The sequence below is a fragment of the Miscanthus floridulus genome, chromosome 5, assembly GCF_019320115.1.
Source record: "Miscanthus floridulus cultivar M001 chromosome 5, ASM1932011v1, whole genome shotgun sequence".
Classification (NCBI taxonomy): domain Eukaryota; kingdom Viridiplantae; phylum Streptophyta; class Magnoliopsida; order Poales; family Poaceae; genus Miscanthus; species Miscanthus floridulus.
In genome coordinates this window covers 93371146-93392562 of record NC_089584.1, presented here as the reverse complement: position 1 = coordinate 93392562, position 21417 = coordinate 93371146, and the positions used below count along the sequence as shown (strand labels likewise).

Here is a 21417-nt window from a genome sequence, read left to right as displayed (position 1 = left end):
AACGAGAAGGTTGAGATGACCCTGTCTGCTTTAGAGCAGATTGGGCGAGGGCCGCTAGGGCTCATCTGCGTTTTCTCCCCTGGCTCTGTTTGACGCAAGGCGGCCTCGAGCCCTTCGTGGGCCGGTCTTCGAACCTCGGTCGGTCGTTGCTCATGTTGATTGAGGCAACTACCGCTTTGTGACGCAACACAGAGCGTTGTGATGCATTAATTGCATATGCGATGCTTCGAATGTATAGGATGAATGAATGACTGTATGAATGAATGTGTGAATGCGTGTATGAGAATGGATGAATGAATGATCATGTATTAAAAAAATAGAGTAAGGGGGATTGGTAGAGTTACCTTGTCGACTCGAGTGACAGGCTTGAGGAGTTTTTATCGGATATGTCCGAATGGGATCCGTGTTCGTTGTTGGTGATGGAGTCGACATGGCCCACATAGGGCATCCCTCTGCTCTTTACCTATCTCTCGGCATTCGCCTGAGCCATCCGATCGACTTAGGAAGCCCATTGGTCTCTCCTTAGCAGAGATCCCATTGTTGGGCCCTTCTAGGTCCTGCCTAGGAAGGCAGAGGGCTGCCTGCAAGCGGTTGCGCCTTGTTTCCCATGCCCAGCATGCAGTAGTGGTGGGGCCATGCCTAGGCCATGTCCTGTCTAACTAGGCGTCGTCTCATCGAGCAGGGCACATCCCATCGGTCAGGATGCGTCCCACCGCATTCTCATCTACATTGAATAGGGGAAGGGAGAGGGTTTTTCGCCCCAACCCTTCGCCTTTCTCCAACTGTTGCATCTCCTCCTTAAATAGGGGAAGGGAGAGGGTTTTCATCCTATTCCTTTGCCTATTCCCCAACCGCCGCCTCTCCTCCTTCTTCCTTCTCGCCAAGAGCGTTCGTGTGCCACGGTGGTTCCTAGGAGAAAAAGGGTAGAGCGAGGGAGAGGGGAACTCACAGATCTGTTCCTGCGCCAAGGAAGCATGCCGTGAGCTCAGACATCGTCGACGAGCGGGAGGCGAAGCGGACGCGGTCGCCGCACCGTTCGGGGGAATCGCCAGCCTTGCCCCTACCTGCTCCGGGCGTGGCAGGGCAGGCCGGGTGGTTGGAGGAGCGGGCTCGCACCCTCGTGTCTTTGGGGTCAGCGCGTGCGCGCAACCCACAACGGGGGGACGCCCCGCCAGCTGCTCCGATGGGTGCGTTACAAGCCGGCGATCGCGGTGGCTCATGGGCCGATCGAGAATCAGTCGGGTTGACTCCCCCCCAGTTGATGTGAGGGGGCGTGGGTCATGACCCATGAGCGGTCCTCATCCGGCGGGCCCGTTGCCAGCGGGTCAGGGCTTCAGGGCCTTGCCCCTTGCGTCTAGGTATGAACCCAGGTTTCTTTTGATTTCATAGTTGAGTTTTTTGAGTGCGATGACCTATACTTTTTCAACAGTGGCCAGATACTGACAGGGCTGAGCATCACCCCACCTCCTGTGTGGGAGGAGTGGAGGCCCAGCCTACAGCAGATCACGACAAGTGGTGGGGAAAGCAGGCTGGCGGTGGTGCGGCCTTCCCCTCTAGGGGCTATGCCCTCCCGGTCGATTGAGGGCCCGGCAGCAGCGGCAGCGGAGGTGATGACGGCAATCCTGGTGGCAACGGCGGTGGCTGGGTTGGAGGTGACCCTGGCGATCCTGGTGGTGATGACGGCGACTGGGTCGGAGGTCACCCTGGTGATCCCTCCTGCACTGGTTACGGCGGAAGAGATGAGGGAGACCGGGCTCCCTGCCTCGCCCGGTGGAGGGACACACGGCTCGCCCTCCTGGTCAGAGCTGGAGGCATCGAGAGGTGACGTGGCCAGGTCGGAGGCAGAGCATCTGGCAGCGGGACGCAGGATCGATGAGGTGGAGATCCCCTGCCCCGGTGAGGTAGGCAACAGGGTGGAGCCGCCGGCCATGACGCCATCGTAGGAGCTGGCGGTGGTCTGGTCATTGGTTGGGCCTTCAAGCTGGTTGGGGGAGACCACCAACCTAGTGTGGCCCTGCCCCGATGACCCGAGGAAGGTGCGGTTCATTCTTCGGGATGAGGAGGAGGTGCAGCTCTAGGATGTACTTGGGGGGAGAGGACTCACGATGGAGTTCGATCTCGCCCAAACCAGGGCGAGGCTCGAGGAGGCCTTGGACTGGGTCAAGGTCGTCCATCAAGCGGTTACAGTCGACCTACCCTATGTTGTAGAGGTAAGTTTTCTGCATTCATCCTTGGCTCCTTGGTCTTTTACTGGTTGTCTTAGCATGCCTGCTTCTTGCTTTGCAGGGTTTGGAGGAGATGTCGAGCCGCAAGTCCCATTTTCTCCGAGAGGAGCACGCTCGGATGGAGCGGGAGGCTACGGCATCGCGGCAGGTTGCTGAGCTCAAGCACCAGCTAGAGTCCACCTGCTCTAAGTCTCAAGACCAGGCGGCCGAGGCGATGGAAGCACGAGCGACGAAACTGCTCGCGGTGGAGTGGGTGATCATCGCTGAGCGGGGACTTGATGCGGCGAAGGTCCACCAGGCAGAGACCGAGGTGGCTCTCCAAAAGTCCCTGGCAGAGACCAGGGTGGCGCTCCCGAGGTCCCTGGAGGCTCTAGAGTCAGAGCGGAAGGCCCGATCAGAGGTCGACCAAGAAGTTCTTGCACTCTAGGGCCAGATGCTTAGGACGGAGGAGCTGAACGCTCGGCTGCACAAGTAGGTGACTCGGTAGGAGGAAGGTCTCTCCATCCTTGAGAACACCCACCTCGGTATGTACCTATTCTGCTTTTGGTTGATGTCTTGGTTTTTCCTTTAACTTGCTTCTGAGCTTGTCATCCTTCTTCCAGAACTAGACGGAAAGGTTGGGTCACTGGAGCAGGAGCTGGAGACCGCCAAGGCGGCGATCGGTCATAGTGCGGAGGTGCTAGCCAAGTCCCTCGAAGAGCGATGTGCTCTCAAGAGGGAGCTTGACCAGATCTACAACGTCGCCTAGGTCGTCGTCTAGGAGGTGTTCGGGTCAGTGCCGAGCACCAGCAAGCCCGCCATCCGACTGGTTGAGGTCCTAGACAAAGTTTGGGCGCTTATCTTCGATGCGATGTTCAACAGGACATCGAAGGTCCTAAGTTTAGTGGCGATACACCACCCGGACCTGGACTTCGCCACCATCTGCAGTGGGTACGTCGACGGCTGGCACGCGAATGCCATTCATGCGCTCGGGGAGAGCTTACTGCCGTGCGCATAGATGGTGGCCGAGCAAGTCTCCGCGCAGTGGGTGATGGATGCTCGATGCGCGAGTGTGGCTGAAGGGGCATGCCAAGAAGACGTCCCCCAGTCCATGGATGGAGTGGAGGCCGAGTCAGAAGCGAACATTGTCCCACCTCCGACTGAACCGAACGTCGCCCCGTCGGAGAGCGAGCAGCCTTTATCTTCACCGGTCGCGCCATCAGCCGATGCCACCGGGCGACCATAGTAGAAATTAGAGTAGAAGTACTTAGCATATGTAAAGGATAAGTTCGTGGGGGAGTCCCCATGTAAACATTTTTGTGTATTTATGAATACATCAGTTTTGTTTTGTGATGGAATCACACCGTAAGGGGAAGCATGTCCCATCCATTTCTTATTTTTACCCTAGCATAGCTTTGCTTTTTTATTCTTTCTTTTTTGCACCTGCCCGTTTGAACCATAGGTTGTAGCCTTAAGGACCTAGGCATGACCCGCGAGGCTCAGCTGCTCGTAACCATAGGTCGTGGCGGGGTGTGATCGGTCAAAAGTTTAAAGCATAAGTTACATAGGGTAATTAAAAGAATGGACTACCCTTTTGTTTGGGTGAAAAATATTACTATATGATACTAAAAAGGGAGAGGTGGTATCGCACCCTCGTGGAGCCCCCAAGCGACCCGGGCCAAAAGTGTTCGGGCCGGGGTGCTTGTAGGAGCAAACGTTAAATGAAAGAAAGCGGTACGACCGAATTTTTAGGGGAAGAAACGACATAACTGTTAGATGTTCCAAGTGTTGGTGAGAACATTGTCGTTGTCATCCTTCAGTCGGTAGGTGCCTAGTCGGATCACTTTGGTCACCATGTAGGGTCCTTCTCATGGTGGGGATAGTTTGTGTTTCTCCTTGGTTGATTGGGTTTTTCGGAGCATGAGGTCTTCGACCTCGAGGATCCTCCCCCTGATTTTCTTTCATGATACCTTCGGAGAGTTTGCTGGTAGCGAGCGGAGCGAATGATGGTTGTCTCATGAGTCTCCTCGAGCAGGTCGACTGTGTCTTGCTAAGCCTCCGCAGCTTGGTCATGGTCAAAGGCCTTTACTCTTGGGGCGCCGTGGTCGAGGCTGGAGGGCAACACCGCTTTAGCTCTGTAGGCTAGGAAAAAGGGGGTGAACCTAGTGGATCGGTTCAGGGTCATACTCAGGCTCCTGAGGATCGCTAGGACCTCTTCAACCCATCACCCAACGTACTTATTGAGTCGGTCGAAGATGCGTGGCTTGAGTCCTTGGAGGACCATACCATTAGCGCGCTCGACCTAACTGTTAGTACGTGGATGTCTGACTGAGGCCCAGTCAACCTTGATGCCGTACCCATCACAAAAGTCTAGGAACTTCTTGCTGGTGAAGTTGGTTCCGTGGTCAGTGATGATACAGTTAGGAACACTGAACCGATAGATGATATCGAGGAAGAACTTGACTGCCTCCTCCGAGTGGATGTTGGTGATGGGCTTTGCCTCTATTCACTTGGTGAATTTGTCGACCGCTACGAGTAGGTGAGTGAAGCTGCTCCGGCCCTTTTAGAGGGGTCCTACCATGTTGAGGCCCCAGACCACGAACGACCAGGTGATGGAGATGGTTTGAAGCTCCTGTACCAGCAAATAAGTTTGCCAAGCATAGAACTGGCATCCCTCGCACCTGCGGACAACCTCCTCTGCATCTCGTAGCATTGTGGGCTAGTAAAAACCTTGGCGAAAGGCTTTTTCGACCAGCGACCTCAGGCCGTGTGATGTCCACAGATCCCGGCGTGGACCTTGAGGAGGAGCTATTTCCCCTGGTCGGTCGGGATGCACTTCATGAGTACTCCCGACAGGCTTCGTTTGTAAAGTTTGCCTCCGACTACGATGAAGGTCTTGGCGCATCGAGCAATCCATCGTGCTTCAGTCCTTTTGGGTGGGAGAACCTCCTCAAGGAGGTAGGTGAGTAGCGGTGCTCTCCAGTCGGCTGGGTCGAAAGTCACCATGGCGATGTTGGCGGGCGACGTTGCCATGGAGGTGCCTAGGTTGAAGCCCCCGAGTGGAGAGTCAGAGTCAGAGTCAAAATGTGTCTGGATTGGTCCTTCCAGGACGTGGGCATATGGCTCATGAAGATCATTGATGAAGACCCTATCCAGACAAGGAGCCTACCTGGCCACCAATTTGGCGAGGAAATCAGCTACGTCGTTGTCCTTTCGGAGGACATGATGCGGTTCGATCCCTCAGAATTTGTCCTTGAGCTTGCACACCTCCCAGCAATATGCTGCCATGAGGGGGCTTTTGCAAGAGGACTCCTTCATGACTTGGTCGATGACCAACTCCAAGTCGCCGCAGATGTACAGTCATGTAGCGCCAAGCTCGATGGCGATGCGTAGTCCATTGATGAGGGCCTCATATTCTGTGGTGTTGTTTGAGGCCAAAAAATGGAGTTGGATCATGTAGCAGAGCCTGCTCCCATCTGGGGAGATGAGAACCACTCCAACCCCCGAGCCAGGCCTCATTACTGACCCATCGAAGTACATCATCCAGTACTTGTGGGTGATGTCTGGGGTCGGGAGCTGGACCTCCGTCCATTCAGTGACAAAGTCTACGAGGGCCTGAGACTTAATAACGGTGCGGGGGATATACCTGATGTCGTGGCCCATTAGCTCAAGTGCCCACTTGGAGATCCGCCCCATGGCATCACAGTTATGGACGATGTCTCCCAGCAGGTATGAGGTGACGACCAAGACTTTATGGTCAGTGAAGTAGTGCTGGAGCTTCTGGGTCACCATCAGCACGGCGTATAGCAGTTGCTACACCTAGGGGTACCAAACCTTGGTGTTGGTGAGTACCTCACCGATGAAGTATATGGGTCGCTGGACCTTTAGGTGGTGTCCTAGCTCCTCCCTTTCGATGACTAGGGCGACGCTCACCACGTGGTTGCTTGTTGTGACATAGAGGAGGAGGGGTTCTCCTCATTCGGGAGCGACGAGGATTGGAGCCAACGTGAGTGATGTTTTGAGGCTTTCCAAAGCCTACTGTGCGTCCTCAGTCCTGACGCACATGTATGTCTTCTTGAGAAGCTTGTAGAGAGGTATTCCCCACTCGCCTAGCCAGGAGATGAACCAGCTCAGGGCGGCCAAATAGCCAATGAGCCTTTGTACGCCCTTGATGTTGCGTATAGGGCCCATGTTTGAGATGGCCATGATTTTCTTGGGGTTGGCCTCGATGCCGCATTTGGACACGATGTATCCAAGCAGATTCGCCTTTAGAACCCTGAAAACATATTTTTCAGGATTCAGCTTGATGTTGAACCTTTAGAGGTTCACGAACATGGTGGCCAAGTTTGCGATTAGGTCGCAAGCTTGAGCTGTTTTGACCACTATGTCATCAACATAGACGACGATTGTTGGTTTTGGCTGCTCTGCCAAATTAGGCTGGTTGAGCGGGTCAATTTGGTCGGTGAAGCATTGCTGCATGCACCATTGATAGGTGGCGCTAGTGTTCTTCAGACCGAAAGGCATGGTTACATAGCAATACAAACCATACGGGGTGATGAACAAAGTCGTGAGCTGGTCGGACTCTTTCATCATGATCTGGTGGTAGCCCAAGTAGGCATCCAGAAAAGAGAGGATTTCGCATCCTGAGGTGGAGTCAACTATCTGGTCTATGCGTGGCAACGAAAAGTGGTCCTTGGGACATGCCTTATTGAGACCAGTATAATCAACGCACATTCTTCATTTCCTGGTCTTCTTTCTAACAAGAATAGGGCTGACAAGCCAGTCAGAGTGGTATGCCTCTTTGATGAATTAGGCTGCCAAGAGTTTGGTGACCTCCTCGCCTATGGCCCTACGCCTTTCATCGTTGAAGCGACACAGTCGTTGCTTGGTGGGCTTTGAGCCCGGGATGAGGCGTAATGCATGCTCGGTGACGTCCCGTGGTATGCCTGGCATGTCAGAAGGTTTCCATGTGAAGACATCATGATTGGCGCGTAGAAAGTCAGTGAGCTTGCATTCCTATTTAGCCAGGAGCTGGGTCCCGATCCGCACCGTCTTGGTTGGGTCAGTGGGATAGATCCCCACTGCCTTAGTTTCCTTGGTTGGGCAGAAGGCAGCCGAGGAGGTTGTTTTGTTGTAGTCCAGGACTGCTGGAGTTGATGACTCTCCAAGCTGAGGGAGCTCGACTGAGTTGATGACCACAGTGGTGAGCTCAAAATGCTCACGGTCGCACATGAAGGTGTGCGAAAAGGCGCTACCCACAGTGATGATGCCGTTTGGTCTCAGCGTCTCTAGCCTGAGGTAGGTGTAGTTGGGGATTGCTATGAACTTAGCGTAACATGGCCGCCCCAAGATGGCATGGTAGGACCCTAGAAAGTCCACCACTTTGAAGGTGAGGACCTCTGAGCGGAAGTTGGCTCGGTCACCAAATGTGATGGGCAGGTTGATCTGCCCGAGCGGGTATGCTTGCATCCCTAGGATCACGCCATGGAAGGGAGAGCTCACTGAGTGGAGTTCCGACCAGGGATGCGTATGGCGTCGAGGGTGTCGATGTAGAAGATGTTGAGGCCGCTGCCTCTGTCCATCAGCACCTTGGTGAGGCGCTTCTTGCGGACAATGGGGTCAATGATGAGCGGGTAGCGACCTGGTCTAGCGATGTGGGATGGATGGTCCCTCTGATCAAAGGTGATCGGGGATTCTGATGAGTTAGGAAGGAGGGGATGGCCGTCTTAGTGACGCATGCCTCTTTGTAGCACACTTTGTGCTGGCGCTTAGAGTAGATGACATTGGATCCCTCAAAGATCATGAGGCAATCCTCGGGATCAAGAAAGCCATTCCCATCCTTGCTCACCGCGCCTCCTTTCTTGGCTGCTGCCTCCTTGCTCTTTCCATCATTTAGGTCATTGGCTTGTCGCAGAAAGCGCTTTAGGAGTTCATAGTCCTTGTAGAGGTGCTTGATGGGGTAGGCGTGGTTGGTGCATGGACTCTCCATGAGCTTGTCGAAGTGGCTAGGCTGGTCCTACTAGGGCTGCTTGCCCGCACGATCAGCCATGGTGACCAACGTGGAGTTGGCCGGTCGGCGTTGATCCTTCTTGTTCTTTTTGCCCCTCTACGTGGAGGGTCCCTTGTCTTGGTCCTCATGCTTGGTCTTGCCCTTGTCTTGGCCTCCACTAAAGACTGCTCCGACCACCTCCTCGCCGGAGGCGTGGTTTGTGGCGACGTCGAGCAGGTCGCGGGTGGTTCGGGGCTTCAAACAACCAAGTTTGTGGATTAGGGACTCGCAGGTTGTCCCAGAAAGGAACGCGCTGATGACATCTGCGTCGACGACATCAGGAAGGGAGTTGCACCACTTTGAGAACCTATAGATGTAGTCTCATAGGGACTCGTTGGGCTCCTACTGGTAGCTCTTGAGGTCCCAGGAGTTTCCTGGGCAGACATACGTCACCTAGAAATTCTCGATGAAGATCCTCTTGAGGTCCGCCCAGTCACGGATGCTGTCAGGCGGGATGAATTCAAGCCATGCTCAAACATGTTCCCCCATGCAGACAGGGAGGTATTGAATGATGAAGTGGTCATCATCCACTCCCCTAGCTTGGCAGGCGAGCCAGAAGTCTTTGAGCCATATACCGGGATTCGTCTTCTCGATGTATTTGGCAATGTTGGTAGGTGGTCGGAAGCGCTGTGGGAATGACGCTCTCTGGATGCGTCAGCCAAAGGCCCATGGTCCCAGGCCATCCGGGCTAGGACTCCGATCATCGGGTCGGTGATCGTGCCTAGGGTTTTTTTTACCCGCCCCCCTTGATGGTCCGGCCGGGGCTCGTGCCATCTGCTCTCACCGCCGCATGGTGGACGTCATCATCACGTTGGACTTGACGCTGGTTGTTGATGACACTGCGAGCGTCTCAGTTCGGCCTGAGGCATTCGCGCACAAGTGGCCGGTGTGGAGCGGGCACCGGGTCAGGCCGTGGTGCAGCTGTGGCTTCCTGTTCTGCACCCGGCGATTGTAGTGGTGAGCGGATGGAGCGATTCGACTGGTGCGGCCCTATTCCCCGGTAGGGAAAGAGGCCATGGTCGGTGTCACGACGTGGAGTTCTTCGCCTGTTGAACGGCGACGGTTTCCACCCGCACCCAGAGGTTCTGGTGGACCACCTGTTGCTGGGGGTCGACAGGCTCTGGAAGGCCACGCAGAAGCATCGCCGCAGCGGCGATGTTCTGGCCAGCCTGAGTGAACTGTGAGGGATCATCCCCCCTGTCCATGATGTTGCACTGGACCTGGCTGGCGCGACCCCGAGCGCCGCTCGCCGGGTTATGCGAGCGTGGCACAGCATGCTGCGCCGAGCGCGCCGACGCAGGTGGTGGCTAGTTTTGCCACCTTTGTCATAGCTCCTCGCCATGCTCCTACGCACACGCGAGGGCCTCCACGCGAGGGTCCAGAGGGGTGTGGGTCTGTAGAGACTCCGCTACCACCGGCAGTTGTCCTGGGACGTCCGCCATAGCGCACTCCCGGGACAGAGGGTGGCTAGGTGCCACAACATCACCGATGCTAGAGCCATCACTCTGAACATCGTCATCCATGAGGTCATGAAAAGAGGTAGGAGCGTAGCCCACCATCCCCATGAATTTGGATGTGAGAGGGGGCGGCACCAGCATCTTTCGGAGCCCCCATTCGTACGCATCGGCGGGGGACGCGAGGCCGTAGGGGAACCGGTCGCATGGCGGTCGTGGCAAGGACAACGGGGTCCCTCTGGAGAGTTGGCGGAAAATAGAAAAAAGAGAGTAAAGAACAGTATGTACGTTACTCACAGAGGGGTTTGAGCCCAGCGTAGGCTCAGAGCGAAGCACAGGCGCCTTGTCAGAGAGGTCATCGGGTGACCCAGAACTGACGGAGGGCGCTCCTCCTCCGATGGGTGCCGGGACAAGTGCCTCCTCATGGAGGTGAAGCATGCCGAGCCGGTCAGTGATGAAGTCTAGGCTTCCAAAGAGGAAGGCCTAGGATGGCTCGAAGACGGGAGAACCCACATCCCAACAGGTGGGAGTGTGGGAAACTCCAGCGAACCGAAGTGAGTCGTATCGCATGAGCCCGCCATGCCGAAGACGGCAGAAAGGTGGGCCATCCGATGACCAAAAGCATGAACATACGGCGTCCTCCCCATAGACGGCGCCAACTGTCGGTGCGAAAAGTGACCAACTAGTAAATATTTGTCGTTTTGCCGTACGTTGTGATCGGATGTGGCCTAGCACTCAATGACACAGGGTTTATACTGGTTCAGGCAATGTGCCCTACGTCCAGTCTGAGTTTGTCAGAGACTTTATTCCTGAGCCTAGGTACTCAAAGTTTGCTGTGGGGTTACAAACGAGAGGGAGAAAGATGGGGGGTATCATCGGTCCGGTCGGACTCTGGACCGAAGGGCCAAGAGTGACGGGAGCTCCGACATACGCTAAGTGTTCGAACGTATGCTCTGTCTAGATTTAGAGTTCTAGAGCCAAGCAAAGAGAATCAGAATCAACCGTCTGTTCGTTGTTCGGGTCGTATGTGAATCGATCGTCCTAGGTTGTTCGAATCATTTTCTCTTTTGGAGAGAGCGCATCTCCTTTTATAGATGAAGTGGACGGCTTTACATGAGAGAGAGTGTGAGAGAAAGAGAGTATGCGTGCTACCTAGTCTTGTTGCCCATGCCATCTGGTACAAGGCGGTTTGTCGGCGCCCACAACACTGTTGATCGCTGGATGCATGTGGTTGGTTCCACCGTGTTCTTCTGGTATGGCAAATGTTGGCGCCTACCATACTGTTGGTCAAATGTCGGCACCTACAACACTGTTTGTGTTCTGATATATCTGGAAGGTTGCAGGGCATCCTTTTGACATGGCCTGACAGTACTGTCTCGCAGGTGTGCAGGGTACGGTCCTCGGTATTGCGGTTGACTTGAGAGCCCCGCCTTACTTGCTCCGCCTGATTCTTTGGGTCCTTACCGAGCGGGCGTCCCCGTTCGGTCGTTTCCCAGTCGGCTCCAACCGCGCCGGTCGAAGAAGAGCTATAGGTAGAGGTTCAGTGTACTCTCAGTTGGAGAAGCGAGGCGGGTCGGAGTCGGAAGCGAGCGTCGTCCCTTCTTGGCCAGGCCTTCCGGTCGGAGAGGCAGGCCGGAGTCGGATGCGAGCGTCGTCCCTCCTTGGCTAGGCCTTCCGGTCGAAGACTGGATCGCCCTTTCGGCCTGTTGTTGGGTATCTGGGCCAGCCCAGGAGTTGTGCATTGTTCGCAACGTCGTCTGCTGGGCCGAGCTTTTGCTGGGAAGCATGTCCATTAGGGACCCCGGATTTATGAACCCGACATTATGCATCGCTTCTATGACTGAAACACCTAGCTAATCAAGTTAATTACAAAATATGTCAAGGTGCCCAATACACCTATGATGCGTTCGTTGCTTTATTTTGCCCTTGATTACAGGCTTTACATACTAGGCATGCCACATAATATAGTATTCATTTGATTTTTCATGATAAGACATTAATACCTGTTGTATGCATCTTAGGTTCCTGAAGGTACCTAGAGACATTCTTTTCTGGTGAATGGTGTTGTGTTCAAGAAGACATTTTCATATGCTGGATTTGAGCAGCAACCAAAGAAGTTCCTGAATCCGAAGATTGTTTTGTTAACATTGAACTATAATTGAAATATGAGAAGGAAAATGCAGAGATCAGGTATCTGTACCGATTCACTCAAGCCTCACCTGCTACAGAACAGAATGTGTGCTCCATTCTTTACTTATGTTGCTTTATATGCTTTTCAATGTTTGCTCATACTGGCTCCATGTTTCCAACATATCTGTAGATTATCTGACCCTCTGCAATACCAATCAATTGTTGATGCTGAATGAACATTATTTATGATAAACTGGATAAATGTGTGAAACCGAGTGTTTTTAGTATTTTTGTTAGGTATATTATATCTCTTACAAAAGCGTATGGTTTACCACAAAATTCTAAACACACTACATGGACACGGGTGCGGGTGTCTGTGTTAGGGTCGGGCTCGGGTGTTCAATTCGGCAGATCTTTTGGGGATACGCCATGATGCCAAATGCTAATTGGAATCTAAAATGGGTGTGGGTGTTTAACATAGCTGAATAATTAGGACATGGGTGTTTGGATAACACCAAAACGACCCTGATGATTCTTGCGGTCTACCTTGAAAAATATGGAACAGGTACTGTCCCGTGTGATGCTTGGAATTCCAAAGCAAGTGGAAGAACCACAGGCACCTCCTACTCCACAACACCCTCTTTCTCCCATGGGAGAAGCCTGTTCAAGAATGGACCTAACTGCCATCCATCAAATCCTATTTACAGCACATTACAGAGATGATGAAGGGAACAATGAGGTAAAATAAATGAGTGCATTCTGGTTCCAATCTTTCTGTTTTGTAGGATATGTGAAACCGGCATCATTCTCCATTCTGCAGCTATCTTTTCAAGAATGGACACAGTAGATGAGGGATATGTTGGATGCAAGGAAACGTGGCGACTCTGCCTTCAAAGACAAAGATTTTAAGGCAGCAATCGATTGTTACAGCCAGGTGAGCATGCATTTCTTGTTCATGAGGCTAAGGGTGGCGCGGCGGGGGCGGGGCTGGACGACGACGTGTTGGGGCTGATCGTGTTCAAGGCCGACGTGTCGGACCCTGACGGCCGCCTCGAGACGTGGAGCGAGGACGATGAGCGGCCCTGCGCCTGGGACGGCGGGTAGCGGGCGGCGTGAGGCCAAGGGCGGCGCGGCGAGGGCGGGACAGCCCAAAGGTAACCTCCTGTCTGTTGATGCATCTAATGCTGCAACTGATCTTATTGTTGAATCTGTGTTTGAGCTCATTGTTCATCATCTGAAGAAAATTCGAGCAACACTTGATTTGCACTTGCATCGCAGGACTATAGTAGCTAAGCGATGTGTGGTGGCATTCACGGATGATCACTATCCTTTACGGACTCTATTTTTCTCCTGAATAAGGTACCAACCATTATTCCCGAGATCCCCACTTGCCTTTGCTTTTGGTTTAAGTTCAGTTTACCAATTGTAGGCTGTAGCCAGACACTTTTCCTTATGTTTAAAGCTCCGATCTGAACGGTGTCCCATAACATTGTTAGTTAGTATAAAAACAGGTGAGTTGTATGAGTGATGCTATTAGTTTGCTGCTTGTTAGCATCCAATCCCGCTCCGTGGACACCCTTCTCAAACATCATCGTCCCTATTGCACGGTTTAGCAAATTTTCTTTATTGGCGCACAAAAGAAATGGATGTCGAAGATTTTTTCTTGCCGACATAAAACATTATCTTAGCCGAATCACGTAAATGATATCAGAGATTTCTTCCTGCTAATGTAAAACATTATCTTAGCCAAATCACAGAAAAATTTATACAGTCGAGTTAGTGAGTCTACGACGCCGCGCTCTCTGCTAATTTCATGAACTTTGCCTTTTGAATTAAATGTCACTATAACTTCGGTATTTAATTTCACAATATTGTTATCTTATCATGCGAACCGTATGTTTTTAGTATAAAAATTTAGCTGTCCCGTAGCAACGAACTGGCGCGAACCTCGTTTATTTCAGAATCGTAGAAAGTCAAAGCTTCTTTCCAAAGCATATCATATCCCCTTCCTTTCCTTCTCCGTGGACGCGTGAGAATCGGGTCCTCCGCTCCGAGATGTATGGGCAAAGTTAATACAGGAGATCAATGGCAGTGTGAGGAAAATCTCGACGCGTCCAACATGCATGGGCATGTCCTAGCTAGTAGAGCCCACCCACCACGGTTTTAAAGGCCCCACACAGTGGAACCTGCACACATACACTGTATAATGAAGTACAGTAATAAGTAAGTATTATATAATATATATACACATTACGTCATTACTATGCATGCATATCGCAATGTGAAGAACGTGATGGACGATCCACGACGACCGCGATGGCAAATCGGCGAAGCCGCCTTCCAAATGCAATGCAAGCAAGCAAGCAGAGCCACCGAGCTGCTGCCTACTTGCCAATGCAACCACGGCGCCAGCCGCCAGGGCAGCATCGGCACCAGCTACCTCCTGTGCGTGTCGCTGACATCTCGTCCCAGCCAGCAGCATTTGCGTCCACAGTCCGCAACGAAGATGACGTGTCCTCTTCGCACTAGCTCTGCTGTGTGTTGCTGGAGGACTGGAGTTCGGACCTCCGAGCCGAGAACGCTAGGCGCTACTGGATACGGAGCAGAGTATTCAATATTAGTCGGATTGCTGGTGTCGTGATAATAAAAAAAGAAAAGAAAAGCTTCGGGTTGTAGCACAGATTGGTTATGGGCTCATGGTACCGTTCCTCTCAATTATCGTGGCTTGTCTTATAGTCTTATCCTACGAAATCTTCGGCGAACCTCCCTCTCAAAAAAAAAATGTCTCCGTGCCTTCAAGGCTACCATTGTTCCATTGATTTCATAGATTTAGACTTTTTAGAACGCATGAATTTTATAAGGTTAATATAAAAAGTTCACATGGAACATTTCAATTCCACAAAAAAACCCAGGATTCAGAAAAAAAGTTTCTACGGTTCAAAGTGGCTTTAAAAGGAAACTATGGTTCCAATAGGCAATAGCTCAACTTGTAGAGTTTGGGAAACAGTAAGTGTAAATAGTAGGAGTACTAATGTTTTCACTTATGGAGCGCTAGCTCCGCCACCTGTCCTAACCACTTTGATATAGGTCCGTCTTCTCATCCGTTGATCCTTTTCGATTGCTTTCTTTCACCTTCATGGCGAGTGGCATCATTGCCGCCTACCTCGATGTTTTGCCTACAATACACAACCATTGTTGGGCAAAGAGACCTCTCCAGATTTCTCTCTATCCCAACCGACCATTTCCAATCCAAAACCTTAACCTTGGCCATGAACCGTTGGAGCATCACTAGAGTGTCACCGCTATTGACAAGACTTGGATCATCGGCAACGATGTGCCTATGTTAACTTCATTAATCTTGAGATGTGTTGGTCTCTAACACGTGCTCGTAGGAAATAATCTTTGTCTCAGATTTGTAAAAATAAAAATAAAAACAAATCAATGTACCTTCTCAATTCTTGTACCAAAGAAGATGCATCAAGTCCCACCCAAAACCTCCCCTGAAAAAGTGAAAAACACCAAGGAAAGGTCGTTGGCGCGTTAAAAATCCTGTGGACCGTAAATAATCTGCGTTTAAAAGGGGACGAAGTAATTACTCCTACTATACAGTACAGCATCATCAGTTAGTAAAAGGACCAGAAGCACGATGTGCACCACTAACAACAAAAGAGCGATCCAGCTGTGGGGGGAACCGGTCAAAGTGTGCACCGGACTACTGTCTCCAACAGCCTACGCATGCAGCCACCCAAACTCAAAATGCATTGCGCACGTGAAAAAACCGGCGTCAAACAGAGTTGGCATACCAAGCGCCTATTTTACGTGGAAGGAGAGAGGGAACCCAAATGTGCATCCTCCCTCTGTCTTCTCTCTCCTCAACCCAAATCTCTGGCGCGTAGGAGGCGCCGGGGTGGGGCAACGCGCGGCAGCGGCGGCGACGCCCTCAATGGCGGCAGAGGCCTCTACGCCATCGTCCTCCTCCTCCAGCGCGAAGGCCTCCTCCTCCTGCTCCGACTTGGCGGGTTTCGCGTAGTCAACCCCGACGGAGGACTCGAAGGTGGAGTCGGAGGCGGCGAGCAGTAGGAGGCGTGCGGAGCGGAGGCGGAGCAGGCGTCGAGGCAGGGCCAACGCGAGGAGGACGAGGAAAAGGGAGGAAGGGGCAAGACCGGGCTTGGGGAAGGAGGCGGTTTCCTACTCGGGGACGAAGGAGATGACCGGCGAATGCGCTGCACGCTCCCCTGCGCTGGCCACCGCACGTGGGTGAGGAGGGGTAGACGGTGGTGGGGCCCTGGATCCGGCCTCGCCCGGCAGTAGGCCGAGCGCGGCAGCGTCACATGACCGCGGCGACTTAGGGGCGCCGACGGTGCAGCATGACGTGACTCCCGCTCGATGAGGGGCTGGCGACCATGGGGTGCCAGATCCAGCCCCCAGAAGCGGCGGTGGAGGAGGCCCGCCAGTGGTGGATGCAGTCGCAAGCGACGGCGGCGGCCGTGCCGCTCGCACCTTCGGGCGCGCTCCAGCGCAGGAGCATGGAGGGGAGGGGACCAGCAAGGGGAGACGAGGAGGAGTGGCGTCCGGGCAAGGGGAGCAGCAAGGCGTGCGCCGCCGACCTTCGCCCGCAGACCGCAACCCTGGTGGCCCTAGCCTCGCCCCTGGGGAGCGCGCACCGCCGCTGCTTGAGGGCCTGGGAGGAGGCGCGCCGCCACTGCTTGGGGGCCGAGAGAGGGTGCGCCACCGCTGCTTGAGGGTCGGAGAGGAGACGCCGCCGCTGCTTGAGGGCCGGGGAGGGGCACCGCCGCTGCTTGGGGGCCGGGTGAGGGGGTGCCGCCGCTGCACCCTGGACGACGACTGCGGCGGCTGCGGTTCCATGTCTCTGTTTTGGGTCCGCTGTTGGAGAAGGCATGTTTTAGGTATGCGACCCTTTTGCACAGGGTGACACATACAATGGAATGAGTGCCGATTTTAAGGTCTCATCGTTGGAGATAGCCTAAAAACATCTCAGCATCTTGGTGGCCAGTCCCATGACCAAAGACCGGTCCAAGTCAAAACCTTTGAATATAATTGTAGTGGTACACAAGGTCCTTTTAAACACCTTCTAATTTGTTTCCGCTTAGTCCAGTCAAAGTTCCTACTCTTCCACCCGACCCGACGACAGCAACCAAGATACTGGTGCTGCCTCTCGTCTCCGATCCTCGGCCCTCTATAAGAACCCCTCCCCACCCTCCCCGTTGTACGCTCTGTCACACGCATCATCACCTACCTCGACGACGCGCGCGCACACACACACAGCCAGCCGCCAAGACAACTCGTGTGAACAGCTCGCACTGAGGAGAGGAGTGAGCGAGTCAGCTGCCTGCAACAGGCCGGGAGCTAGCTACCACTGCCGAGTGAGCTAGCTAGCTGCGATGGAGAGCGTGCCCGAAGAGAAGTGCGCCCTGGTGGCGGAGCTGGTGCAGGTGCTGGAGATGGCGAGGCAGCTCGAGACGCACATGGCGGCGGTCCAGCAGCAGCAGCAGCAGCAGGGCGGCGGCGGTGCCGGAGGAGGGGACCAGCGGTGCCGGGCGCTCGTGAGCACCATGCGCGCCTCCATCGACAGGGCCGTGCACATGGCCGTGTCCTGCTGCGCCGAGGGGCGTCCGGGAGCCGGCGCCGGGCAGCCGGAGTCGCCGCCGTCTGGTGGGGATGGCAGCCCGCGCAGCGGCGGGTCGGACCAGGTCGGCGAGATCCGGGGCCGCGGCAATGCGGCCGGCCAGTGCAAGAAGAGGTAGGGAAGGGACTCAAAGCAAGAGCCTACTACTGTGGCTGTGGTTGGTTATTACCTGTGTGTGATTTGGTTTGAGATCATATCGATCGAACACGCAGGAAGACGCTGCCCAAGTGGAGCACCCAGGTGAGGGTGAGCGCCGTGCAGGACGTGAGCCCCCTCGACGACGGCCTCAGCTGGAGGAAGTACGGGCAGAAGGACATCCTCGGCGCCAAGTACCCAAGGTCAGCGCGCCGCCACAACACAATCCTTTTTCAGCCGATCGAGCATGCGCGCACGCGCACGAGCGATGCTGACCCTCACCTCACCTGTTCTTGGTTATTTTATTCTTGCAGATCCTACTTCCGGTGCACGCACAGGCACGCGCAGAGCTGCCAGGCGAGCAAGCAGGTGCAGCGCACGGACGGTGACCCGCTGCTCTTCGACGTCGTGTACCACGGCGCCCACACGTGCGCCCAGGGCGCCGCTGCGCACCCCAGCAACCAGCCGACCACGGAGCAGACCTCCCCGGGGCTCGAAGCAGGGCCCGCCGTGCTGCCGTTCTCGCTCAGGCCGGCCTCCAACAAGCCGGTGGGCTTCGACGACGCCGGCGTCGGCGCGACGAGCAGCCATTTCATCGAGACCGGCTGTACTGTCACCGCGTCTCCTTTCGTGTCGCCGGCGACGCCAGAGAGCCAGCTGGTTAGCAGCAGCGGCGGCGGCTACGCGGTGGGCGGTGGCACCGGCGTGACCATGGCCGGTGTCCGGAACGTGCCTGACGTGGAGCACGCCTCCACGACCAACTCCCCTATGGCTATGGGGGAGATGGATTTCATGTTCCCGCTGGACGCCGCCGATTTCTTGGAGCTGGGGAACCCGGCCAGCTATTTTTAAACGACACAAACGTGCCTGCATCTACTAGTTTAGCGAAGAAATACCGATAGGTAAAGACGACAAGGCGAAAGGAGCAAGCTTGTTACCTCTCTCACTGTCATGCCTCACAGATGTATAATCTCCCTTGTAAGTTGTAAGTCTGCAAGGGTAGATAGGGCTATGGCACGTCACACGAGCCTAGCTATGAAGCCTTTCAGTAAGGCTGTTTTCTACGGGAGACCCATTGCGGAACCTAAATTTAAAATAGGTCTCCGACATAATATCTATAGTTTTCAACAGAGTACCTATATGAAAAACCTATTTTGGGTGCTGGGAGAGGCATAACCTAAATCTGAGTATCCTCTCTCCTGTAGACCCATTTACAGAAAGGGTTATCTTTTGGGTCTTGTTGTTGGAAAAGACAAAAATATGTATTGAACCATTTGCCTGTATCACTACCTAAACAACGAATGGGTCTTATATTTTGGGTCGTGGTTGTTGAAGACATTCTAACATATGTATAGTTGCCTGCTCTCTTGTGTATCCTTCGACTTTTTACATGTTCTTGTTAGCTATACAATGCACCGGCCTAATGGAGAATCTTCCATTTCACATGCATGGGCCTAATGGAGATTTATTGGCTCTGTTTGTTTTACTGAAAAGTCGCGGCTGAAAGTATTGTTTACTGATTTGTTGTAAGAGAAAAACACTGCTCGTTCGCTGAAATAGTTCGGCTCATAAGACAAGCGAACAGGACCATTATGAGTATTTTAACAATACACATGGTGTCCTTACAGACATAGTCAAATTTAAAATAGTTTAATTTAGAATAAAGCTATAGTGACATGTTTTCCTAGGACACAGGAAGTAATATTTTTTCGAAGAACCTTTCAAAATGCAGAGAGTTCTCACAATTCACAACAAAATAATTGAATTAACCTATAGTTATAAGAGAAACTGGACCAAAAACCTTACAACATGATTAATTAAAATAAAAAACCTAGTAAAATCCCTAACCAGGATAGCATGGCTAAGAGAACCCAATTCTAGTGAAAACCGCCACAAGTCATCGTTGCTGAGGTCATCGCAAAATCGGCCAAGCATCTTTGACTTCGTATAGTGGGCCTGATGGCTTGGAGTAGATACCAGAGCTTCTTTATATCCTTTATTGTTGATAGGAATAGAGATTTTGGTGAAAAAAGTACTCCAAGAACTTCTTAAACTAATCCTCCAAGAACTTCTTAAACTAGACCCCCAAACATTTCCAACACTATTCCTGATTTCTCGCTCTAATAGAGTGCAGAGATAGCTCTCTAGAGTGCAGAGATAGCTCTCTAGAGTGCCGAACAAGGTATAGAGAAATTGATGGAGCGTGGATACATATATAGATTGCTTTTTATTAAAATCACTACTGCAGAAATCTTTTCAATAACGATTTTCCAAGGTGGGTAAGTCAAACGCCTCCGATCAAAGATCAGGGTTAATCAGGCCTTAACGGAGGCGGTTGCTTGCCCGCCTCGGTAAATAAATTAGAAAAAAAAAGAAAAAAAAAGAAAAAGCGCGTCGATGAGCCCATCGACGGGCCCGCCAAGCCCAATGCCACCGATGCCGCCGCCCCGCGCCCGGCGCGCCGCCGCCGTCCTCGCCGTCCTCGTAGCCTCTTGGATCCGGCACTGGGGGAGCGGCCGTCGTGGATCCGCCGCCGTGGAGCTCGTCCGGTCTGGATCTGCTGCCGAGGCACTCGACCGGCATGGATCCGCCGCCGAGGAGCTTGGTCGGTCTGGATCCGCCGCCGGGGCGCGCGGACCGCATGGATCCACCTCCGGGGAGCTCGGACGTCGTGGGTCCGCGCCGCCAGGAGCCACCGTCGCCCTGCGTGCCCGCCCGCTGCTGCTGCTGCTCTGCCCGCCACTGTCGCGAGGGATCCGAGCGTGGGAGAGAGGCTGCTGGAGGAGGCTGAGCCCGCAACTGGATCCGCCACCCCTCCCACGACGGGTGGCCACATCGCCGCTCCGCCAACACGCACTCGTCGAGCCTCGCCTCTGAGCCATCACCGTGCCGTGTGAGAAGAGAGGTGAGGGAGAGAAGAGTGAGAGTGAAGCCAGTGAGGGAAAGGAGAGAGAGGCCGAGTGGCGCTGAGGGGCGCCGGCGCGTGAGGCCGAGCGGCGGGAGGAGCGCGCGGCGTTGAGGAGAAGAGTGAAGGAGAGAAGACTGAGAGAGGGCTAGGGTTTTGACTGATTATATACTGTGACCGAGTTTTGGGCTGAGTGGGCTTCCTTGTGGGCTCGGCCATATTAACTGAGACAGGCCTTATAAGAGGCCCGCCTCCAAAAATGGAGGTATTAGCCCGCCTCGGTTAATAGATTTTTGGAGGAGGTTATTTTTTAACCGCCTCCGTAAATCGATTTTGCGAGACGGTTGATTGTGACCGCCTCGGTTAATCATATGCATTAACTGAGGCGGTTCAAATTCCCGTCCGCCTCTGAGCCCTTTGCAAAATGCCTTGGTTAAATTTTTTTAGCAGTGAACGACTCTTCAAATAAGGTTCAAAGAGTGGATTTAGGAAACAAAAACCGTTAGACATGCTCTTAGTATTAGTATAACCACACCCAAAAAAAGCCTGTTGTGCATTATTGTTGACAGGTATATGCCACCCCCAAACGTTACAATGACTTCGACTTTGCCTAGGTACAGTAATCACACGTACAGGTCGGCCATCCGATGTGGCATGAAACAGCACAAAAGATATACGGGCTTGTTTGGTTCATACTCAAACTTGTCATGACCATCTTTCGGTCAACTGTGGTAGCCACGTAAAGTGTGGCGAGCAAATAGGCTTGTTTGGTTCATGCCCAAATTTACCACGCCTAACTTTTGGCAAACTGTGGTAGCCACAGAAAGTGTGACGAGCAAAAACCGAAGCCACACTTGTGGCAAAGTTTGGCAAGAAAATTAATTTATAATGTG

The 21417-nt window shown here is 53.3% G+C and overlaps 1 protein-coding gene across 1 annotated transcript; it reads left to right on the top strand.

Annotated features, from left to right (window-relative positions):
- The first annotated feature begins 17085 nt into the window (after nucleotides 1-17085).
- LOC136452620 (transcription factor WRKY19-like) lies at nucleotides 17086-18948 on the top strand. Its single transcript, XM_066453223.1, has 3 exons — nucleotides 17086-17598; nucleotides 17697-17822; nucleotides 17934-18948. Exons 1-3 carry the CDS (start codon nucleotides 17240-17242, stop codon nucleotides 18469-18471), a joined length of 1023 nt encoding a protein of 340 aa, XP_066309320.1. The 5' UTR covers nucleotides 17086-17239; the 3' UTR covers nucleotides 18472-18948.
- The last annotated feature ends 2469 nt before the right edge of the window (nucleotides 18949-21417 follow it).